The sequence below is a fragment of the Cynocephalus volans genome, chromosome 7, assembly GCF_027409185.1.
Source record: "Cynocephalus volans isolate mCynVol1 chromosome 7, mCynVol1.pri, whole genome shotgun sequence".
NCBI lineage: Eukaryota > Metazoa > Chordata > Mammalia > Dermoptera > Cynocephalidae > Cynocephalus > Cynocephalus volans.
Window position 1 is genome coordinate 129925156 of NC_084466.1, and position 21901 is coordinate 129947056.

Genomic DNA, 21901 nt, shown 5'->3' on the forward strand with positions numbered 1-21901 from the left:
CTTAATGTTTGCCCCGTTTGGGTTTCGGATTTGTTTGGGGCCTGGTTTTCCTTTCTTGTCTATTCCTCCCTTCTGGAATGGGAATGTGTACACAATGTCTGTCCCACCACTGTATTTTGGAAGTAGATAAATTTATTTTTGATTGTTATAGGTATATAGCTGAAAGGAGTTTTGCCTTTAGTCTCAGATGAGACCTTGGACTTTTCAGTTGGTGTTGCAACAAGCTAAAGACTTTTGGGACTGGGAAGTAATGGGACTGGGATGTAATGTATAATATGTAAATGCAAGGGTCAGTTATCTTTGCTAAGGGAACATCGCAGAAGATTCTGAACACGTAGACTGTACAGTGAGGGACCCTGAAGGGGTGGGTATTAGGGAAAACAAGAAAATGGTAAGGGCCCCTCAAATGTTCAGAATCTTGCTGAGCATTTGATGTAAATATGCACGTGCACCCAGGTGTTCCTTGGTTATTGTCTAATGTAATTGCGCATGTGCACCCAGGTGTCCCAGGTTATCGGACTTAAGAATAAAGGACGAATGGCTCTGATCCACAGTGCCACCCACCGGATCTTCTGTAAGCCACTGCCGCAGAAGCTGAGGACTGAGCTCATGTCATCTGCCAATGGCTCCTGGGATCTTTCCCAATTACCTAGAGCGTGGACCTGCATGTGAGGGGTCTGGTGAACCAGCCAGGCATGTGAGGGGTCTGGTAACCCAGTCTGTACAACAGGTTTGAAGGGTCTGTGGGCCCTAACCCCTAGCCCTAGCAACACAATTGGAAAACTGTGAAAATTGGAAATTGGCTTTAGTTGTGAATTGCCTAGCTTAACAATTGGCTACATTGGCAGGAGTCCAACAGTAACCCCAACCAGACAATTAGTGTAGCTATTGCTATAACCTGATGTATCCCTAGAATGTAAGCTCTTCAAGGGCATGGATTTTTGTCTGTTTTGTTCACTAACCTATTGCAAGCACCTGGACCAGTGCCTAGCACACAGTGGATGCTCAAAAAATATTTTTTAATGAATGAATACCTGTTTTACAGATGGAAAAGCTGAGATTCAGTGCATGAAATGACTTGTCCAAGATAAGTGTGAGTCAGGATACAAAATCAGACAGTCTTACTCCAGATTAGTCCAATACTTGTTTAACAGAGGAATAAAGAAAGTGGGGATCAGAAATTTCTCAGTCTAAGCTGGTACCAAGAACCTTTGATTTTCCATGAAGTTGCAGGATGAATAGATTTAACCAATCAGCACCTATCACCCGGGCTCCAGAGTGATTGAGACAAGGACAATTGGGACCTGCCACAAAGATAGGGTGATATGGGGATTTCAAGCATAGTAAGTCTAAAAGCAGCCCTTTTAATATCCATACATTTAACAGATGCCCCTGTTATAATGTATATAATGTGCTTGGGAAGCTTTAATGTATAGCAGGTGTTATAGGCTCCAGACTTGTGTTTCTCAAACTTTCCCTCCTTAGGCAAAGGAGACGCCTGTGGACAGAGCTGGATGTTCAAACTCTTTCAGAACATTCATGCAGTCTTATGGACCTCCACCCTTTTCATCCTTAAATAAAATCCAGAAGGATGCAACTTTATTTACCCCATGGTTTTGAATACTTTCTGGCCCAACATCTAAGTCTCCACAAAATACTGTCCTTTTTTGGGGAAGTACAGCCCCACACACTCTTGGAAAGAATCATTACAATTTTTTAAGGCCACAGTACTACTCAATGAACCAGAAGAAATCAATCAGCTCATGAGGGAGGATCTTTCTCCTTTGGCTAGCTGAACACCTGCAGTGAACTAACAAGGCAAGAATCTGGAGGGGGAGAAAGAGGTAAAAGGATTAGACATTTGGGGGAGAGGGAGAGTATGGAGAAGAGGGTTCATGTGGGACACTGTCTAATGATTGAGGGGGTCACTATGAGGAAATCCCCTAGAGATCTGGGCCATAAGTCTCCACATTTATGTCCAGAACTTAGGTCCAAGGAAGTTAAAGTGCAAAGATTAATCTTTCACTCCCCTGTGTGGTTTTTGGATTTTATTCCAAGGAATCTGGAGATAATACAAGATAGAGCCGCCTTTGGGATTTTCTGTATGTGTGTGTACTCTGAAATGAGAAGGTAGTAGCTTACCCTCTCTCACCCACAACAACAGCACACACATGAGATAGCTTCTCTGGGACTATGCAGCCTCCAGAGTTATGCTGAGAGGAAAGCTACAAACACCCTTAGGGCCAGTGACAAAGAGCCCACTGCCTGTGTCATAGGTATTGTTATAACTAATTTACAAAGTCATTGAGGCTCAATGAGGTGCCAAGATCACAACTTGCCCAAGATCACAGATAGTAGGTGCTAAGACTTGAACTCAAGTCAGTTACACAGCAAAACCCATGCTCTAGGTCACTTCTGTAAGAAACTTTAAAGCTTGATCCCCAAAATGCTCAATCAAAATAAAATACATGCATATACACATGGAGAGATGTATGTATAGTCTTCTCTCTCTTAGAACAAAGAACTCTTTGATATTCTTTAACATGCTTTTGGAAAGTTGTCTCTTTCTCTTTCTTCCTCATTTGTTTGTTTGTTTGCAGCCAAAAAGTCATGGATGGTTCCCTTCCCTCCCTGTCCTTTCATTTAAAATCTGCAGCAGACACTTGTCTAGGCATAGCTTTCTCTGGGGCTCACAAGAGTTTTCCTCCTACTGTGGTCCTTATTTCCTTCACAAGGATCATCTCTTCCTTTCTATCCTTTCAAAAGAAAGAGAATAAGCATGGCTTTCAGAAGTGGTCACTAGAGGGATAAACTAGAAGCCTACTAAGCTCCCCAGGGGAAAGGATCTTTTCTCTTTTTGCTCCCTTGTCTATCAATAACATTTAGCACAGTGCCTGCACATAGTACATTCTTAATAAATATCTCTTGACTGAATTAATAAAGAGAACATAACAGGGTTACCCCACAGAACCACCTAGTTTCTTCCTTTGTCTGAAAAGGCCATAAGCAAAAGCCCATAGGCAAAAGCATCTGCAGAGTGCTATAAAAATGCTCAGTAATAGGGCCAGCCCCGTGGCTCACTCAGAAGAGTGCACTGCTGATAGCACCAAGGCTGCGGGTTTGGATCCTATATAGGCATGGCTGGTGCACTCACTGGCTGAGCGTGGTGCGGATGACACCAAGCCAAGGGTTACAATCCCCTTACCGGTCGGAAAAAAAAAAAAAATGCTTAGTAATAGAGTTTGTGCTAAACACCTGTATATTTTATAGTGAGACACTTTCATAAATACAGACTGTGAGGGATCATAGAAAGACAGAAGGAAATTCATTTTGTGAGGGCTCCATATACTGTGTGTATTGGGCCAAGTGCTTTTCATATATTACCTCCTTTAGTATCCACAGTAGTTTTGTGAGGTGGGCATTAACCCCACTTTATAGATAGGAAAACTGAGCTCTGAAGGATTTACTTTCTCTCCCAGACCACAAATCAGCTAAGGGTCAGAAGAATTGTCTAGGCCTATTAGACTTCAAAGTCCTTGTTTTATCTATCAAACTATAATGTATAGCCCTGTAGGTTCATCACTTCCAAAACACCATTTTAAATAAGTTTTAACATTCCTGTGAATTACTTTGTTAAATCTTTTTTCAACTTTTTTTTCTAAATAGAATCTACATTTTGTTAGCATTTTTTTCTCTCTAAAATTGCTTATCTATGTGATGGATTTCTTTAGATTTTCTTTTTAAGCAGAATCTTTGCTTAACAAGTCATTCTAATATCCCATTACCCCTGGAAATCTTCACGAGTTTATAATAGATGCTATTATCAGAGTAATTTTGCTTGCATTTACTTATACTATGGGCAAATTCATAGTTGCTCTTGCAATGACTTTTTAAAAAATGTTCATTTTAAATGTACCTAAAAATCTAAATTATAAAATTGATCTCTTTAAGCCTACAGCTATAGTATACCCACCATATTTTGTTTTTCTGCAAAAGCAGAAGTGAAGAATAACGTAAGTGCAGACTAAGACCAGAAAACAGAAAAGAGCTGACTTTTATGTAAGAGAAAAACTTACTAAAAATTAGATGACTTGAAGTTATGACTTTGACTATGAGGGGCAGAAATTTTCTAAAGGCCATTTGCCAGGACAATTTTTCTTACATCTTTTTCCCCATTCACACGTCAGAATGGAAGCTACTGAAGAAAGTTTTAGGCCAAAAAATATGGTGATGAATGTTTTCTTAGAAGTCAGTTCCAAGCAGTGGTCTTCTATGGTAGCAGTTCTCAAGCTTAAAAGCACATCAGAATCACCTGGAGGGCTTGTTAAAAGGGAAGGTTGTGTCCCATCTCCAAAGTTTTTGATTCAGTAGGTCTGGGATGGGGCCTTAAATCTGCATTTGTAGCAACTTCTCAGGTGACACTGATGCTGCTGGTCTAGAAACTACACTATAATTGTGTTCTGTGGAGTTTAAGTACCCAGAAGTTACATGCTGAATCAGGAGGCTCCAGGGAAGTACTCAGTCCACACTAAATGTCAGAATCACCTAACGAAGTTTTTAAAAATGCTGAAATCTGGCCCATACAGACTTTTTTTTCTTCTTTTTTTTCTTTTGGTCTATGGTGGGGCCTAGGCATTAGGAACACCTGGGTTTGGCAAATTTGGTAAATATTAAAAATGGATTTCATATTTTTTGAAAATTAACATTGTAAGTTTGTCTTATTAAAACACTCCTAGAGAGAGAGAGAGAGAAAAAAAAAAAAAAAACAGTAGGATTTCAGGCTAAATATGATGGTTTAAATACGGACACTTACTAAAGCTCCCTCCTAAAACTCTATTAAAACAATAGTAACAGAAGCAAAACAAACAAACAAACAAAAACAAAAACCACAAAAGACACTAGCTCGTGAGGTCTAAGAGAATAGGGCAAGAAAAAACAATAAAAGTGCTGATACTAGAAAAGAGAAGGGAGGGTGGTAACTGACTTAGCTAACCAGAGAAAGCTGAATCCTACACCTGTGGTGAGGAATGCCTAAAAGCAAACCGATTCCTGCTGCAAGCCTCAAACTCCACAGAGCACACTCAAAGTGTGGTTTCTAGACCAGCAGCATCAGTGTCACCTGAGAACTCTCTACAAATGCAGATTTAAGGCCCCATCCCAGACCTACTGAATCAGAAGATGGGAATGGAGGTGGGGAGCAACAGTCTGTTGCAGTAAGCCCTCCAGGTGATTCTAATGTGTGTTAAAGCTTGAGAACCCCAGAAAATCTCAGGATTTAAAAATACCTACCAGGTACCTTTGAGAATAAGGGGATGGGTGGAATGAAACAGGAGAATTGAGAAGCAATTAGAGACTCAGATCCCCATACTCTCTCTACCTCAGCACTTCTCAGGGTATGGTCTAGGGACTCTTTGGGGTTCCCAAGACCCCTTTAGGAGTCCTGGAGTTCAAAACTATTTTCATAACAATACTAAGACATTATTTGCCTCATTCTCTCTCACTCACAAGTGTACAGTGGCATTTTCCAGAGTCTATATGACATGTGACAATGTAATTGCTCTGACAACCTGAATGTATATTGGATAGTCTTGTTTTCTAGACTATCCTATATGTATGTTTTCAAAGATCACCTTAGTTCTCAATACTTTCTACAATGTTCTTACAAGTTATTTTCTATTATACCTGTTATAACCTGTGTAACCTCATAATCATCCAATAAATTATTTTAAAATTTTAATGTTTTTCTTGGAAATGATAGCTACATGGAAATAATAACTTTATCTTGTTTGCAATAGCATTTTAAAATTATTTTGAGAAGTAATTTTTGAATTTAGAAAAGCATCTTAGAGGGTAATACTGTATTGCACTGACTGAAAAACTACACAGATTAGCTAAGGGATTAATAGAGCCTTGTACAGATGACATTGCTGAATGCCCATCTGATGAAAAGTCAGTAAAAGAAATCATACCAGTGGCAGTTCCAAACAATACAGTAGCTTAATTATTTAGCTGCAAATGTGAAGACAAAATTAATATTTTGTTAGTCAAAGTGTACTTTTGTCTTACAAATGGGTAAATCTACAAACAAAGCTTTTTTCTTACATCTATTCAGTATCAGTACCAACTAATCATGGATGAAGATCTTTTATGTGAGTGCTTGCCAGTAAAAACAAGTGATAATAAAGTATATAAAGTGTTAAATCATTTAACTCTCATAATTTGATATTTGATGGTCTAAAGAAGCAGTGGGTAAAGCTGCTTACCACAGGTCAAGTCAGGAGTATCAAACTGTAGTGGTGGTCATTGTCACAGGATTACAATAAAACAAAAATGTCAGTTCCACTTAATCTCCTTGATAGAGTAATAAAAATTAATTTTATTAAATTTCAACCTTTTAGTGCACATTTAAAAAAAAGATTCTGTATAACTCAATGAGAAATACACTACGTTGCTTAATAGCACAGTATGATTGTTGTCTTGAGGGCAAACACTTGTATGATTGAGTCACAACTGAATTGGTCTTTTTTTTTTTAACATAACATTTTTACTTGAAAAAACAATTGACAGACAAATTATGTTTATGTAGACTTGAGTATTTGGAAGACATTTTCTCAAAAACAAACAAAGAGAGCTTGTCACATCAAGGAAAACATCTGACAGAACTTGTTGCTGATTACAACATTTGAACTGCTAAGTGAAAATTAACATTGTAGAAAATTTGTATTCGCCACCATGAGCTTGTTAGTTTCTCAAAACTTAAAGAGTTCTGATTAGGTAAGTGGTGATATTAATGAATGTGATTTTTTTGATATTTTATAATAAAATGTGTCAACTATATAACTGTTCTGTATAACTCATAACTCAGTTATGCAATATTTTCCAAATGATCAATTTATAATGTTACAAAATCATGCAAAATAGAAAGGATCTATTCAAAGTACATTCATATGGTTTCTCATTCCACGTTGTAGTTAACCTTTAATTCACTTGCTGAATATTGTAGTATCTGAGAAGAATAGACAGAATTATTTGGAAAAGGATATTTAAAAACTCCTCCTTCGTCCAGCTACATCTCTCTATGAGGCCAAATTTTCTTTGTATTTTTAAACTAAAACAATATATTTCTATAGAATGCAGAAAATATATGTGAATCTATATACCTTCAATTAAGTCAGATACTAAGGAGATTTGCAAGAATATAAGATAATACCACTCTTCTAATTATTCTGGTTTTGAAAAATATAGTCACTTTTTATAAAAATGTTACTTTAAAACGTAATGGGCTTGTTATTTTTAAATAAATAATTTTAAAATTTGTTTTAATTCTAATATAGTATTTATAAATATGAACCACATAAACAAAAGTGATTTGGAGTCCTCAATATTTTCCAGGAGTGAAAAGGGCCCTGAGACAAAAAGGTTACAGAACCACTACCCTACATAGTTAGGAAACTGCCTCATTTCCAAGAAAACACAGCACAAGAGTTGAGCTAGAGTCAGGGGCACCAAGCACAGTTAAGGTGGGGGGCAATCACATGAAAATTAGAGGATTAAGTGAAAGGCAACATTCTAAACAATAAGATATACAGTTCCTTCCCTCAGATGGGAGCATGCTAGCAGATTTATACCTCCAAGTTAAAAGAATAAAGAATTCTTCTCTGAACAACTGAGCTGCCCGAGAGAAAAGACCAACAGATATAGACAGGGATCCCATAATGATCTAAGCAGATCACCCTACAGACACTCATTAGTTAAGAAGAAATGACCAGGAACAAAACAATCCAATCAGCTTTTTATGCCTCTCTCTTAAATAAGAGTAGAGATTCAAAGACCTTCGGACATTTGAAGAAAAGCTTTAATATGAAAACCAGAAACTAATAAAAATAAATGGGGAGAGGAGGTGAAGGACATAGAAGAAACACCACCAATGCAGGGACCATAAAAATACTACTGGACAAAGAAAGAAAGGGGCTGGATGGAGAAAAGGAAGAAAAGAAAAAAGAAAAAGAAGAGGAAAGAAAAAAAATAAGCAAGGCTAAAACTGATATCCTCAGATAAAATATATTGCATCCAGAAACAAGGAAAGAAGCAATAAAAAGGGCATTCTGAGAAATAAAAGAGAGCTTTTGGAAATTATGAATATTATAGCAGAAGTGTAAATTTCAACAGAAAATTTAGAAGGGTAAGGAGATTTATCAGAAAACAGAAGGTGAAATAAAGGAGAGAATACATTTAAAAATTACAGTACTGTTTGAGGAATTCCAATATCTGACTAATAAAAGTTCCAGAGAGAGAGGGAGGGAGGGAGGGAGGGAGGGAGGGAGGGAGGGAAGGAAGGAAGGAAGGAAGGAAGGAAGGAAGGATAGATGTTATCAAAGAAAACAAAATCAGGAAAATTTCCCTAAACTGAAGGGCATGAATTTCAGATTAAGAGGATCTACCACATACCTACACAATGAAAAGAACCACATAAAGAATCACTAAAGAGAGAAGATCTTAAAAGTATCAAGAGAGAAAAAAGCAGAGCACATAAAAGGATTGGAAATTTTAAATGGCACTGGATTTCTCAATAGTTATAAGGAACGCTAGAATAAAATGGAGGACAAGTGTCAAAATCTGAGGGAAATCTATGCATATCCAAAATATAAATCAAACTCTAATACAAGGTCTCAACATGTTTACTTTTCATTTATCTTTTCTCAGGAAATTCCTAGAAGAAATGTTCCACCAAAATGAGAGAGTAAGCCTCAAAATAGGGCATGGATCCAACAAATAAGAGAGTCAATAGGAATTCCCAGGATGATGATGAAGGGCAATCCCAGGACAACAGCTGTTCAGGAACACAGAGATCACCCTGTCCAGATGGGAACAGAAGTAATGTCCAAGGAGAAGATGAAACCCATGGTTACCTGAGATGTCTGAATACAGAGAGGAGATTCACTGCTCTGGCAGATTTTAGGAATGAATTAGGGATAGATTAATAGGAAACTAAGCAAATGAAAAAAAAAAAAAAGACAGTTATGAACCCTAGGAGAAACGAAAAGTTGTGAAAGAAACTAATCATAGCACACCACATTGTCTCTGCTGAACATCATTTTTACATACTAGTAAAAATGTAAACACCGAATTCTGATCTAGCCAATACTTCAGGTACAAAATATTGGAGAACGGGAAGAGGTAAATATGTTTGAGTGTATGAGGGGTTAGCGAGGTATGAGAGCTAAACTCATCTCCATCGTAGGAAATTAATAGATACTTGAATTGGAAAAAAGTCAAGAAATAGCAGCATCAGACTTATTTAGAAACATGGAAACAAATGTCAGAAGAGGCTAAAACTGTAAAGGTTGCTTCTGGAGTGGGGAAATAAGACTTGGAAAGGATAAAGCTGAGCACTGATGATTTTTCACTATAAACAAAAATGCATTACAAACTTATTAAAAAAAAATTGGAAAGTACAGAAAAGTAAAAAGAAAAAAAGAGTCTGTGTGCTCCCTAATCCAAGGATTAACACTATTAACCTATTAGTGCCTTTTCTTTGGGTTTATATTTATGTCCATTTTTTTATATTGTTGAAGTATAACATATATTTTACATTTTACTTTAATCATTTAACAAAAACATTTTGCCATTTATGTTTTCCATAAATATTTTCACAGCAATATATTATTTCATAATAGATAACATTACTTGTTTAGATGTAATAGTTTAGGCTTTTCCCCAATATTTTATTAAGAAAAATTTCAAACTTAGAGGCAAGTGGAAAGCATTGTACAGTAAATAACATATATCCAACATCTACAACCTACAATGAACATTATTTTTTATTGAAACATAGTTGATTGTATATATCTGTGGGCCACAGCATTGAATATCAATACCTGTGTGCAATATGTGATGCTCAAATCAGAATAACTAATATATTCAACATTATACAATGTAATCATTTTTTGTGGCCCTTTACCAATTCCTCCCTTACCCACCACCCTCCTTTCCTATAGTTCTGTTCTCTCCTTTTGAAAATTCAATGTATAATTGTGATTGTTGTATCTTTCATTCTTTATTTGTTTATTTATTTATTGTTTTTAGCTCCCACTTATGAATGAGGACACGGTTACTTCTCTTTCTGTGTCTGGCTTGTTTCATGTAACATAATTTTCTCTAAGTTCATCCACATTATGCAAATGTCAGTATTTCATTCTTTTTGATGGCATAGTAGTATTCCATTGTGTAAATATACCACATTTTCCTTATGCAGTAGTCCAATGATGAACATTTAGGTTGGTTCCAACTCTTGGCTATTGTATACAGAGCTGCAATAAACATGGGTGTGCAATTATCCCTTCATCATGATGATTTCCATTCCTTTGGATATATACCCAAGGAATTGCTGAATCATATGGCAATCTATCTGTAGTTGTTTGAGGAACCTCCATACCATTTTAATGTCTACACAATTTTCAGTCCCACCAACAGTGTAGGAGGGTTCCCTTTTCTCCACATCCTCACCAGCATTTGTTATTCTCTGTGGTTTTTACTATAGCTAGCTTAACTGGGATGAGGTGATATCTTAATATGGTTTTGATTTGCATTTCCATGATGATTAGAGATGTTGAGCATTTCTTTATGTGTCTGTTGGCCATTTGTAGTTTAAAGTCTATTTTATCTGATATAAGGATAGCTACTACTCCTCATTTTTGATTTCTATTTGCATGGAAAATTTTTCTATTCCTTCACTATTAGTCTGTGTGTGTCCTTACAAGTGAGGTGAGCCTATCGTTGAGCATATAGGTGAGTATATAGTTGGGTCTAGCTTTTTAATCGAATCAGCCAGTCTGTGTCTTTTGTGTGAGAAATTTAATCCATTTACATTTAGCGTTGTTATTGAAAGATACTGTCTTACTCCTGCTATTTTTCAATTTTCATTTGGATGCTTTAAATATTTCTTGTTTCTTTCATGCCCTTTTATTGGTTGTCTTCAGTGTTCATTGGCTTTTTGAGGTGGTATGATACAGTTTCTTTCTCTATTTCATTTGCATTTTTTTTCCTACCAATGGGTTTTGTTCTTTCTTGTGTATTCCTGGTAGTTATTATCATGTTTTGGATTCTAGATGCAGGACTCCCTCAAGGATTTCTTGTAGATCTGGCTGTGTGGTGATGAACTCCTGTAGTTTTTATTTGCCTGGGCAATACACTATTTCTCCCTCATTTCTGAAGGATAGCCTTGCTCAGTGTAGTATTTTTGGCTGGCTTTTTTTTTTTAAAGCATTTTATATATATTATCCCATTCTCTTCTGGCCTGTTGAGTTCCTGTAGAGAAGTCTGCTGTTACTCTGATGGGGACTCCCTTATAGATGACTTGATGATTTCCTCTTGTTGCTTTCAGTATTTTCTATTTGCCTTTGAGTTTTTCCAGTATCTCTGAGAGGACCTTTTTGGACTGAATCTTCTGGGATCTTTGAGCCTCCTGAATCTAAAGTTCCAGAAAACCTGGGAAGTTTTCTGCTATTATTTTGTTGAATGTGTTCTCAATGCCTTTTCCTTTCTCCTCCTCTTCTGGAACACCCATGATTTAGATGTTTCTGTGCTTATGGTTATCTGCTCTCTCTCTTAGATTCTTTTCATTTTGTAAAACTCTTTTTTCTTTTCTTTTCTTTTTTTTTTTAATCTGCCTGAGTTATTTCAAAAAGACTATCTTCAGGATCAGAAATTCTTCCTTCTGCTTGCTCTAGCCTGCTGCTTAAGCTCTCAGTTGTGCTTCTTATTTTGTTAAGTGACTCCTGTTCCCTGAGTTCTGTTACATTCTTTTTTAAAGTATTAGTCTCTTTGAAAATTTCCTCCTTCATATCCTGGATAGTTCTGCTTAGTTCACTGGGTCATCTAACTCTCTTCTTGGATCTCATTGAGTTTCCTTAAGATTTTTACTTGGAATTAGTTTTCAGTCATTTCAAGGGTTTCCTGCTCTATGGGGTCTGGTTCTTGAGAGTTATTGTATTCCTTTGATGGACTCATATTTTCTTGTTTTTTCATATGTCTAGTATCTCTACATTGGTGTCTGGTCATCTGGTAGAGTAGTTGCTTCTTCCATTACTCTAGGGTGGGCTTTGAGGAAAGAGACTCCTGTAAATGTGTTTTATATTTACCACTGAGGAGGGTATTTTAGTATTGGTTCAAAGTAGATGCAGTATTGTAGTCTCCATGTGGGTATTTCAGCTGTAATCAACGTTGGAGTTGTATGTGAGGGTCTCTGTGGCCTAGGCACTGGAGCACTTAGTTATTCCTTGCTGAGGTTATTGACACTGCCTTGGGTCATCAAGGATATGGGTGAGATCTTAAGTTCTTGGGAGAAGCACCTGGGTGCCCTGTCACTCTTTGGTTGGGGTGGGTGACAGTGGACAGGCTTGTTGCCACTCTGGCTAGCATCCTGTCACCCTGATAGGTGCACTGGACATTTTCTTCCTTACTCTGGCTACCCTAGGTTTCTGCCTTCCCCAGGAGTTCTGCACATGTCTCTCCCTGGATCAAGGCAGTCACATGGTCTGCCCAGAAAGCTCCCATGCCCTGTGGTGCACCACCAAGGCAGGCAGCATAATTCACCTTGTGGGTTGGGCCACTGGATTGTGGGTTAATGCTTACTCACCTTCCTTGGACTCTGCTGATGACTCTCCTTGTGTTCAATGCAGTCAGGTGGTTGGTGGTGGTCCACATGCATAGCAGCAGTGGCTGCTGTGGCTACTACTGTGGTAACAGGCCACTGATCTTGCAGCAGTGGTGGCTGTGGCAATAGCTTTGGCAGGCTGCCCATGTGGCAGAGGTGGCTCCAATGGTGGTGTGCTGCTCACATGATGATGGTGGCTTCCTAGCAGCACCAGTGGTGGTGGCAACTATAACAATGGTGGTTGTAGTAGCTTCCTGCTTGGCTGTGGTGTCTGCAGTGGCCACCCATGTAGCTACGGTCTCCACATTGGCAGTGGGACAGCATTACCTCATGGCAGCAGCAGAAGCATCAGTGGCTACAACTGCCTCCCTCACATCTGTGGTGTCCTTGGTGGCAGCGGGTTACCTCATGTGGACTGCAGCAGTGCCAATGGCTGCAACTGCCTCCCTCATGTCTGCAGTGTCTTTAGTGGCAGCAGGGTTATGTCAGGTGGTGGGACTGGTGCTGGCAGTTGCAGCCACCTCCCTGACATCTCTGGTGTCTGTGGCTGCAGCAACGGGCCACCTGCAGGACTGCTGCTCTGTAGGGAGCTGCTCTACAATGCATGACAGTTATGGGACCAGACAATGGTTCCAGTGACTGTGGCAGTGATGGCAGTAGGCTTGTTTTGATCTTCTGTGGGATGAATATACCCTGAGCACCTCTAGTTGTCATCTTCCAGGAAGTCATAAACATTTTACTATACTTGTTTTATCACACATCTATCAGTCCATCTATCCCTCTATCCATTCATTGATCCATTTTATGTTTTGAGGCATTTCAAAGTAAGTTGCAGATTTTGCTACCCTTCATTATAACACATCATCTTTCATACAATTATTTAAAGTTCAATATCTGTTTACGGTTCTTTTCCTTAGTACATTTTATACATAATAAGCTTCACAAATTTTAAGCAAATTATTTGATGAATTTTACAAATGAATATACCTGTTAACCCAAATCCTTATCAAGATGTAGAACACTGTAATCACCCCAGAAAATTCCCTCATGCCCCTTTCCCTCTCAATCCATATCCCTACCTCCCACACCCACAGAGGCAGTCAATGTTCTGATTTTTAGAATCTATCCCAGAACTTCATATAATTGGAATAATACAACTCCACTATACTTGTAATTAGAACTTTATCTCCCTAACTTTTGCTGGGTTTTCTACATGCACTGGTGGGCACAACCAATAATTAAGTCATATATCTTGATCCTCAAAATACAGCAGGTCCATGAGAATGAGCTTCCAAATCAAAATAGTCTAACTACAGAGACCTGTTTATTCATGACTACAGACTCTGAGTTCTGGTTATTCAAGCTCCAAGCTCAATATCCCAGTACTGAATTAATTCTTTCTACCATCTACATATTCATATAGTGACAAATGACACATTCTATGTTAGTTCCTTTTTTCCTGACAATGAAATCCTGATTTCCCTTACATTATTAAGAAATCTTCACCTCAGCATTTCTCAGGGTTGGACAAGCATGGCATTTGGCTTTAATTTTCACTGAGTTCTCCTGGCCAGAATTTCCTGGGATTCTTTCATGACTACTTCAAGTCTGGACTGAAAACTCTGGAAGGGATAAATGGTTAAATTCCAGGTGCTACTTCTTGTGCCCAAATGAGTGCTGATCCTGGAGCCAAAAGAAACAACCCCTTGCCTGCTTTGGGGGTATTTTTGGAGTAGTTGCAAACATGATATTTATCTTGAGACATGACCAATATTTTTAAAGTAGTCAATAAAAAATGTATTTCTCCATTATTAAAAAATACTGTGCTCACTTCATCTCATTTGTTCCAGGGAGAGTGTTTGAATAGTGAAGAAGAAAAGCTTTCTCTGATCCCTCCCTGTCAGCCATATATTCTTAGGCAATAATTTTCTTACACTGATCCTATTATCTCTCCCTACAAATCCAGTAAGTTCCTCAAGCTTCAGCCTTTATGTCACATTATCCAGATAACCTTTAGTGAGGACACTGAACAGGATTTCAGTAAAGGGACATTGTCTTGTTATCAAAGCAGTAACAGATAAGACAATAGCCCTTGGAGTGAGACAGATCCAATTTCAAGTGCAAAATTTGCCACTTTCTGTATAATCTTTGGATTTTCTACATCTTCCTCGAAAATAGTCCCTACCTCATTTGGTTGTTGTGAGAATCAGATATGGTAAAGCAAATAAAGTTTGAGAAAAGTTCCTGGCACATTATTATTATTATTATCATTGTTGCTTCTGTTGCTGTTTTCCCCCATAGTAAATGCCTACTAAACAATTGTCTGCATAAGTACTTGGTGAGTTGAATAAGTGCCACTCTGTGGAAGAGAAAAACAAACAAATCACAAAAACGAATATTGAGAAAAAAATTGCAAGTTATAAGTGTTATAAAAAAAAAACAGCTAAGAAAAAAATGAAATGAGGGACATGATTTGGACAGGATCAAAGGGAAGGCCTCTCTGAGGAGATTATATGAAAGGTGAGACATAAAAGATGAGAAGGAGCCGGCCACACAAAGAGCGGGGAGAACAGCATTTCAGGCAGAAGGAATAGAATATTCAAAGATCCTGAGGTAAATATGCACAGGAACCTTCAAAGAACTAAAAGACCATAAGCATGTTGGGACAGAACGAGTAAGGGCAGAGTGGCACTGGGTGAGATCAGAAGGTACCAGAGGCCAACCACATAAGGCCAGAGTAGAGAGCTTGGCTTTTGGTCTAACGCAAAGGGAAGACATTGTGGGGTTTTAAGCAAGGGAATGACAAGATACTCAGACTGATTCAATCCATGACTCACAAAAACAAACTGAAGAAGGATAGGAATTTCTGAAAATATTTGGAACTTGTTTAGAGAAACTATCAGTATATGTGTAGGCTAAAATATTTCCCATTATGATTGAAGTTATCGATTGCCAACAAACCAAAAACCCTTTTGGGATATTTAATAAAGACTTCATCCACTTCTTTCTTTCACACTTGTCATGAATCTGCAATGGATAGTGTGACCCACTTACAACACAGGATAGACAGGAATACATGTACAAGGCAGGAAGAGTTAGAGTAACTGAGAAGGATGGCTGTAGTGAAGGGCTATGAGGGTCCAGAAGGGAAGCACAGATGTCTCAGCTGTGAGCACCACATTAGATGAGAGACAATTTGGAAGATTTCTTACAGAATAAAGGGCAAAATTCCAGTATAAAATTGGCAAGACATTGTGACATGCTGCACATTCTGGCACAAATGCCCTAAGGAGACTTAAAAATATTTAAATTTATATATCAGATAAATATCTTTAGAAGTCGAGCTACCCTTTGGCTAACAAATCTTTGCCATTGTGAGCTTCCTCCTGTAATGCTGGGGTTTATCCCCTCTCTTGAAGCTGCTTAAATCTCTCGATATTCTTTTTTTTTTTTTAAACCTGCTTCATATTAGTGATTCACTTGGCACTAATTAAAACCACTGCTATTAATATAATGCAGTGTTTCTATTTTCACATGATATATTGAGCAATTAAAACTATTTCCTCTCAAGAAAATTTATTCCCAAAGGAAAAGACTATGGGGAAATGGTGGCATGCTTAGATCCTTATTACCTACTTGCTGATGACAGATTAATTTAAAATTGTACATAATAGCTGACCTCTCTAAAATGTACTGGTGGGTTTTTTTGTTTGTTTGTTTTGTTTCATTTTGTTTTTTCTTGAAAACAGCAAAATAAAACAAAATCATGCTACTATGACACAGCATGTGCCATAAGAACAGCTTTAGAGTTAATTTAAAATTTTTCTTGAAGGATGAAAGATAGCTTATTAAATGTCAGCTATGAACTTGGTGACAACTAATTATCTTTCATTTCATAGCAGCTGATAATAAGGAAGAGCAAAAATGGTGAATACCTACTGTTGCCAGGTAACTGCATCCACTGTGCTTCCTGCTACCTTCATAAATCTGTAAGGAATAAAAAGAAAAAAAGATGTTGAACTTAAAATAAACTACATACCCAACTGAGATATAGATTGGACCAATCTGCAAGCAGCAATGCTTTCTGAGAGGTCCACAGCCATAGTCATGGCCTATCCATATCTATTGGAAGTCAAACTGTAAAGAAGGTGGAGGTAACCTTATGTTCAGCTCCCCACACATCCCTCACCATCCGGAAAGCAAGACCCAAATATAGCATTCTACCTAAGTCTGTCTTCCCAAGCCCATGCCTGATGGCTCTCACATCAATTTCCTTATAATCAAAACTTATCTGTCTCCTTTCCTATTCTCTAAGGACTCTGATCCCTGTTAGGAAACAAATAAACAATAACATTAGGACGACAGCACAATAGAAGCCTTTGAAACCCACAGGCCTCTCTTCCTGGAGAGAACATGGGAAAACCCAATTTATTTATGCAAGTATAGAGCTCTATAAAACATGCCCCAGTCATGGGCTTCCACCTCTGTCTGAGTGTAGATACCTGAGCACCACAAAGAGAAATCTATCCACTTCTGGAGCAGCTAAATAGAGAACTGAGTATCATCTGACAAGTATGCTCAGCTCAAAAGGGAAACCAGACACGGTTCCGCATAGCTAAGCACGCGGCAGAGATTTGCTAGCAATTCCCCCACTCTCCTTTATTCCTGGAGATTCCAGGAAAACCAAAGGGCCAGGAGGACACATCTGTGGACTCACAGATGCTACGGGGTATCAGAAATCACATGTCTGTGAATAACTCAATTATCCATTTGCCTCCTTCTCCCCATCCATGTGTTCTGGGGCCATATGCTATCATTTGAGAGAGTTACCACTCAAGCACAGGAAATCGAAAGGAATGTCTTAGTTCTTTAAGATATTCCTTCCAGTTCTGATACCCTGGAGGATGAGGAGAAAGAGGAGGAGACCATGGCAGCCCTCGCTTGCCTCTCGCCTGCATGATTTTGCTGCCTTTTCTCCAGTACCATTCAGCAGTCCAGGAGCAAGAATGTGGAAAATGGATCATGGGGTTGAGACAGGAATGGAATTGGTTTGAAGAGCAAGGCCAAAACATCAATGTGAGTTGGAGGGAATATAATATTTAAGGAGTACCTACTTAGTATCAGCCATTCACATGTGTTATTTCTTATAATTCTCAGAACTGCTTTGCTTGGTGAGGTGGATATTATTGACCCCATTATACAGATTACTCGCTTCCTTACTGGCTAAAGAAGAAGTATCTTCAGACACCCGAAACAGCCAGTTTTTATGGGGTCATGCCACCCCTCCTAGCAGCACTCTTTGGAAGGCAGTGCACAGCCACCCTTTGCTTTTGAAACCCATGGATTTCACTTTCTCTTTACCTCATTGCTGTGAATTGAATGTAGCTCCAAAACTCACTGAAGCTTAGTGTTCACCATAACTATTAAGAGATAGGAAATCCTATTATGGTAACTGAAAGGTGGGGCCTTGAAGAGGTGATTAGATTGTGAGGACTATGCCCTTGTTAATGGATTGATCCATTCATGGAGTAATGGGCACGGTTCTGATGGCTTTAAAAGGAGACCAGGTGAAGAGGTTAGCTCTCTCTTGATCCTGTCATTCTCACCAGGTGATACCTGTGCCACTATAGACTCACCGCCAGGAAAAGGCCCCTCACCAGATGCACCCACTGGACTGTGTACTTTCCAACCTCTGAAACTGTAAGCAATAAATATTGTTTCTTTACAAATTTCAGATATTTCTATTATAAGCAACAGAAATGGACTAATACACTTATCTCCTTTCCCCAGCCCAGAAAAATTTCTTTTGAGTCTTGGGAGAGTGGCTTCTACTCCCCTCATTATTTCTGGCCCTATGCATAGGATCCCCCTTTTGGAATTCAGAAGCCAGAAAGGCTTGTGTGCTATTTGCCTTTTCCATCCTGCCATGTGCTACCCCTGAGTCAATAAGCATACAACCAGCTATCAGTTTCAATGAAGAGAAAGAACATGAAAAAATACAAAGAGAAAGAAAACATATTAGTATTCAAAATACTATCCCTGCCACACATGTACTCTAAGCAGCAGAGAACTGATGCCTCACAGAAGCAGAATGGCCCAGAAGTAAAGAAGGGGCAATAAAATTTTGCACCTCTTGTCCAGGATATTTTAAAAATTAGAAAGCCTGGCTAGCTGGTTAGCTCAGTTGGTTAGAGTATGGTGTTAATAACACCAAGGTCCAGGGTTTGATCCCTCTTACCAGACATCTGCCCCCCCCCCAAAAAAAAAGGAAAAAATGAGAAAACCTAGACAACCTTGGATATGTGTCATTTTTTAAAATTAATTTTTTAAAAAATATATACTTACATGGGATTTACTCCTCCAAAATAATTTCTAAAATCTCTAAAACAGAAATATTTTATGTAAAACTGTTTTCATATTCATCTAAAAATAACCATAATGAAAATAACACTGACGTTTATATTATTTTTTTTAAGAAAATGTCATTTTATTAATATTTTTTTTTACATTCTAGGATGTTGTTGCAGAGCAGTTGGGAGGGAGGGGGAGAGGAGACAGGGCAAGGAAATGTGATGGAAAAAGGAGGAAGGAGAAGGGAAGGGATTGAGGCCTGTGGCACCTACCTCATTCCTACAGGGGAGACCAGGGGGCTTCCAGCAGTGGCATGGTCATTGTCAGGCTGGGTGCAGATGTCAGAGGGGTGTGGCAAAAGCCCTCACCCCCCACCACCCCAGCTCGAGAACCTGGGGCCCTTCTTGCTGCAGCTTGGTGGTCTTCGCTGGGGTGGTTGCACATTTTGGGGGGGCATGGCCGAGGCCCAAGGCCCCCCACCTCCCCGGCTTAGGAGAGCCCAGGGTACTTTCTGCAGTGGCTCAGTGGTCACCACTGGGCTGGCTGCACATGTCGGTGGTGTGTGGCTGAGGCCCAAGGTCACCCACCCCCTGGCTCAGGAGAGCCCAGGGCACTTCCTGTGGTGGCTCGGTGGTCACCACTGGGCTGGCTATGTGTGTTGTGGGGCATGGCCAAGGCCCTCATTCCCAACCTGCGGGACTGGTTGTGGGTGTTGGGTGGCATTGCTGAGGCCCCCGGCCGTCTCCACATTCTGGCTTGGTAGCCCAGGGGACTTCCAGTCCTTCTAGGTGTCATAGGTGTTCTTTGGTGAAATGAGACTTTTACTAGTTAGTATCAAACTTTGTCTCTGGTCTGTGGGTATTTTGTTTTTTCTTTCAGTTTTGTGTTGGATTATTTGCTGTTCCCACCACTTAAACTCTGTGCTGGAACTAATTTGTTGTCCTTTGCTTACTTCTAAAATGGGGGAACTTCCTGTGGGACCAGTACTTGAGCTCTGTGGTTGAGCTAAATTGCTGCTTTGCTGCTGATTCCCAAGGGAAGGCTTTTTGTGCAGCTCAGGTTTTAATGGTTGACTTTAAAGGTAATTCCGGGTCTAGTGAAATCTGGCACACCTGGGTTGTGTAGAAACTCTGGTCTGAGCCTGAGTCTTTTCATCAAACTGCACCCCATGCAATTCTATATTCCTGACCAGTCTCCTCTGAGTGGTCCTATGCTGACTGGGGTGAGATCAGCTGTCCTTGCTGTGCCCCAATGTTCCCCCAGTGGACCCGTCTCCCCCACCGCCCATGCTGCAAACATGTCCCATGGGACAGGCCATGCTCCAGTCCCTTGCGATGACTCATTGGCCTCTGAGTGGCTCCTTCTTTTCAGGTGTTGTGGCTCCTCAATCATATGTTGGTCCATGGGAACCCTATTAGTGTGGTATTGCTGGTCTGGGGGCCACCAAGGACCTCTTCTCCCCTGCTGCCTCCAAGCAACTTCATCCGAAGGGCACAGCAATGGCTTTTGCCACCTCCTGCTCTGTGCACTCAGCAGCTCCAGCCTTGAAGTGGTCAAGGCTCAAAACAGTCAGAGCGGTTTTTTCTTTCTCTCATCATGGCTTCTCCTGTTTTCATGCACTCGGTAGGTCTCTCTTCCTCTTCCCCTGAGCTCTAGTGGCCCCAGCTTGTCTGTCATTGCTTTTTCATACTTGCAAATTGGTTGATTTGTGGGAGAGAGTGATGCTGGGGACCGTCTATTCTGCCATCTTGACTGGAAGCCTCGATTTCCAACACTGGCTTTTAAAGAGCTCTCTCATTATAACATGTTTTTCAGCTTCTTTTGTGTGTAATTTCACATAATCCTCAAAATAACCCGGTTAGGTAGATATTCCTACTTTACAATAGAGGAGGCAGAGTCTCATAGAGGTTATGCAACTTGCTCAAATTCATAGAGGTAGTACAGACTGGATCCAAATTCTCTGATTCCAAATCCTACCTTCTTTCTACTATGCTGTCTCCAAGCTGTTTTCACTGAGGTTAAGAAGTATAGTACAACTCTAAGATACAAAAAACAAGTTGAATATTTACCTTTAGAAAACACTATTAATTAGAAAAAAGGAAAAGGGTGTGAGCGCCTGCTTTGCTTGTTGGCTTCGTCTCATGGACTTGAGTGCTTCAGTGCTTATTTTTAAGACTGTACTGAATGCAGATATCAAAGGTGACTGACTCGAGGCTTCCGTTACAAGACAACTACAACGAAGCCCAGGAGACAGGCAGGTACAAAGACAATTAGCAATCAAAATTTCTTTGTGCTGTGGTACTGGTACAAACTAACTGCAGTCAAGGGAGCAGTTAGCTCTACCTTCTACGGTGTTGAAAGAAGGGATATGGTTTGAGAAAAGCTTCGTATGGTACATGACGTTGAATCTGACATTGAAAGAAGGGTAGGATTTTGCCACGAGGAGCTGCCCAGACAAAGAACTGCATGAGCAAAGCAAGGAAGAGTCAAGGTGAGCTGTGTTCTCAAGAGTCAGTATGGCTGGATGTTCGGGAATGAGTAAGGGAAGGGCAGGAGGTTGGGCTTGTCAGGTCACTAGGAGCTGGCCTGTGATGCCACCAAGTCTGGCCTTTCCCTTAACAACAAAGTATAAATCCAGGTTCTATTTATCTTTGTATGATTAGCACACAACATAGTATTATAAAATATAGCTAACTTGTCCGAAATGTATGTTTGTCGGATTTATCCTGTGTTTAAACTTAAGCAAGGAAATTTCAGGATCAGATTCGTCAGATTTAAGTTTTAAGATCACTCTGGCTATGGTAAAGAAGAAAGATAATGGTGTAGATAAACTGGCAGGAGATTACTACAGAGAGATGGGAGGCTTTGAAATGTGGGAATGAAAAAAGACACAAT

At 39.5% G+C, this 21901-nt stretch overlaps 1 protein-coding gene across 3 annotated transcripts in view; it reads right to left on the reverse strand.

Moving 5' to 3' along the window:
- HPSE2 (heparanase 2 (inactive)) overlaps positions 1–21901 on the reverse strand; it is a 715375-nt gene that overhangs the window by 191330 nt on the left and 502144 nt on the right. For all 3 annotated transcript variants that reach the window (XM_063103268.1, XM_063103267.1, XM_063103266.1), the window contains one exon: positions 16595–16642. In XM_063103268.1, the coding sequence (XP_062959338.1) occupies positions 16595–16642 (48 nt within the window). The remainder of the gene's footprint in view (positions 1–16594; positions 16643–21901) is intronic.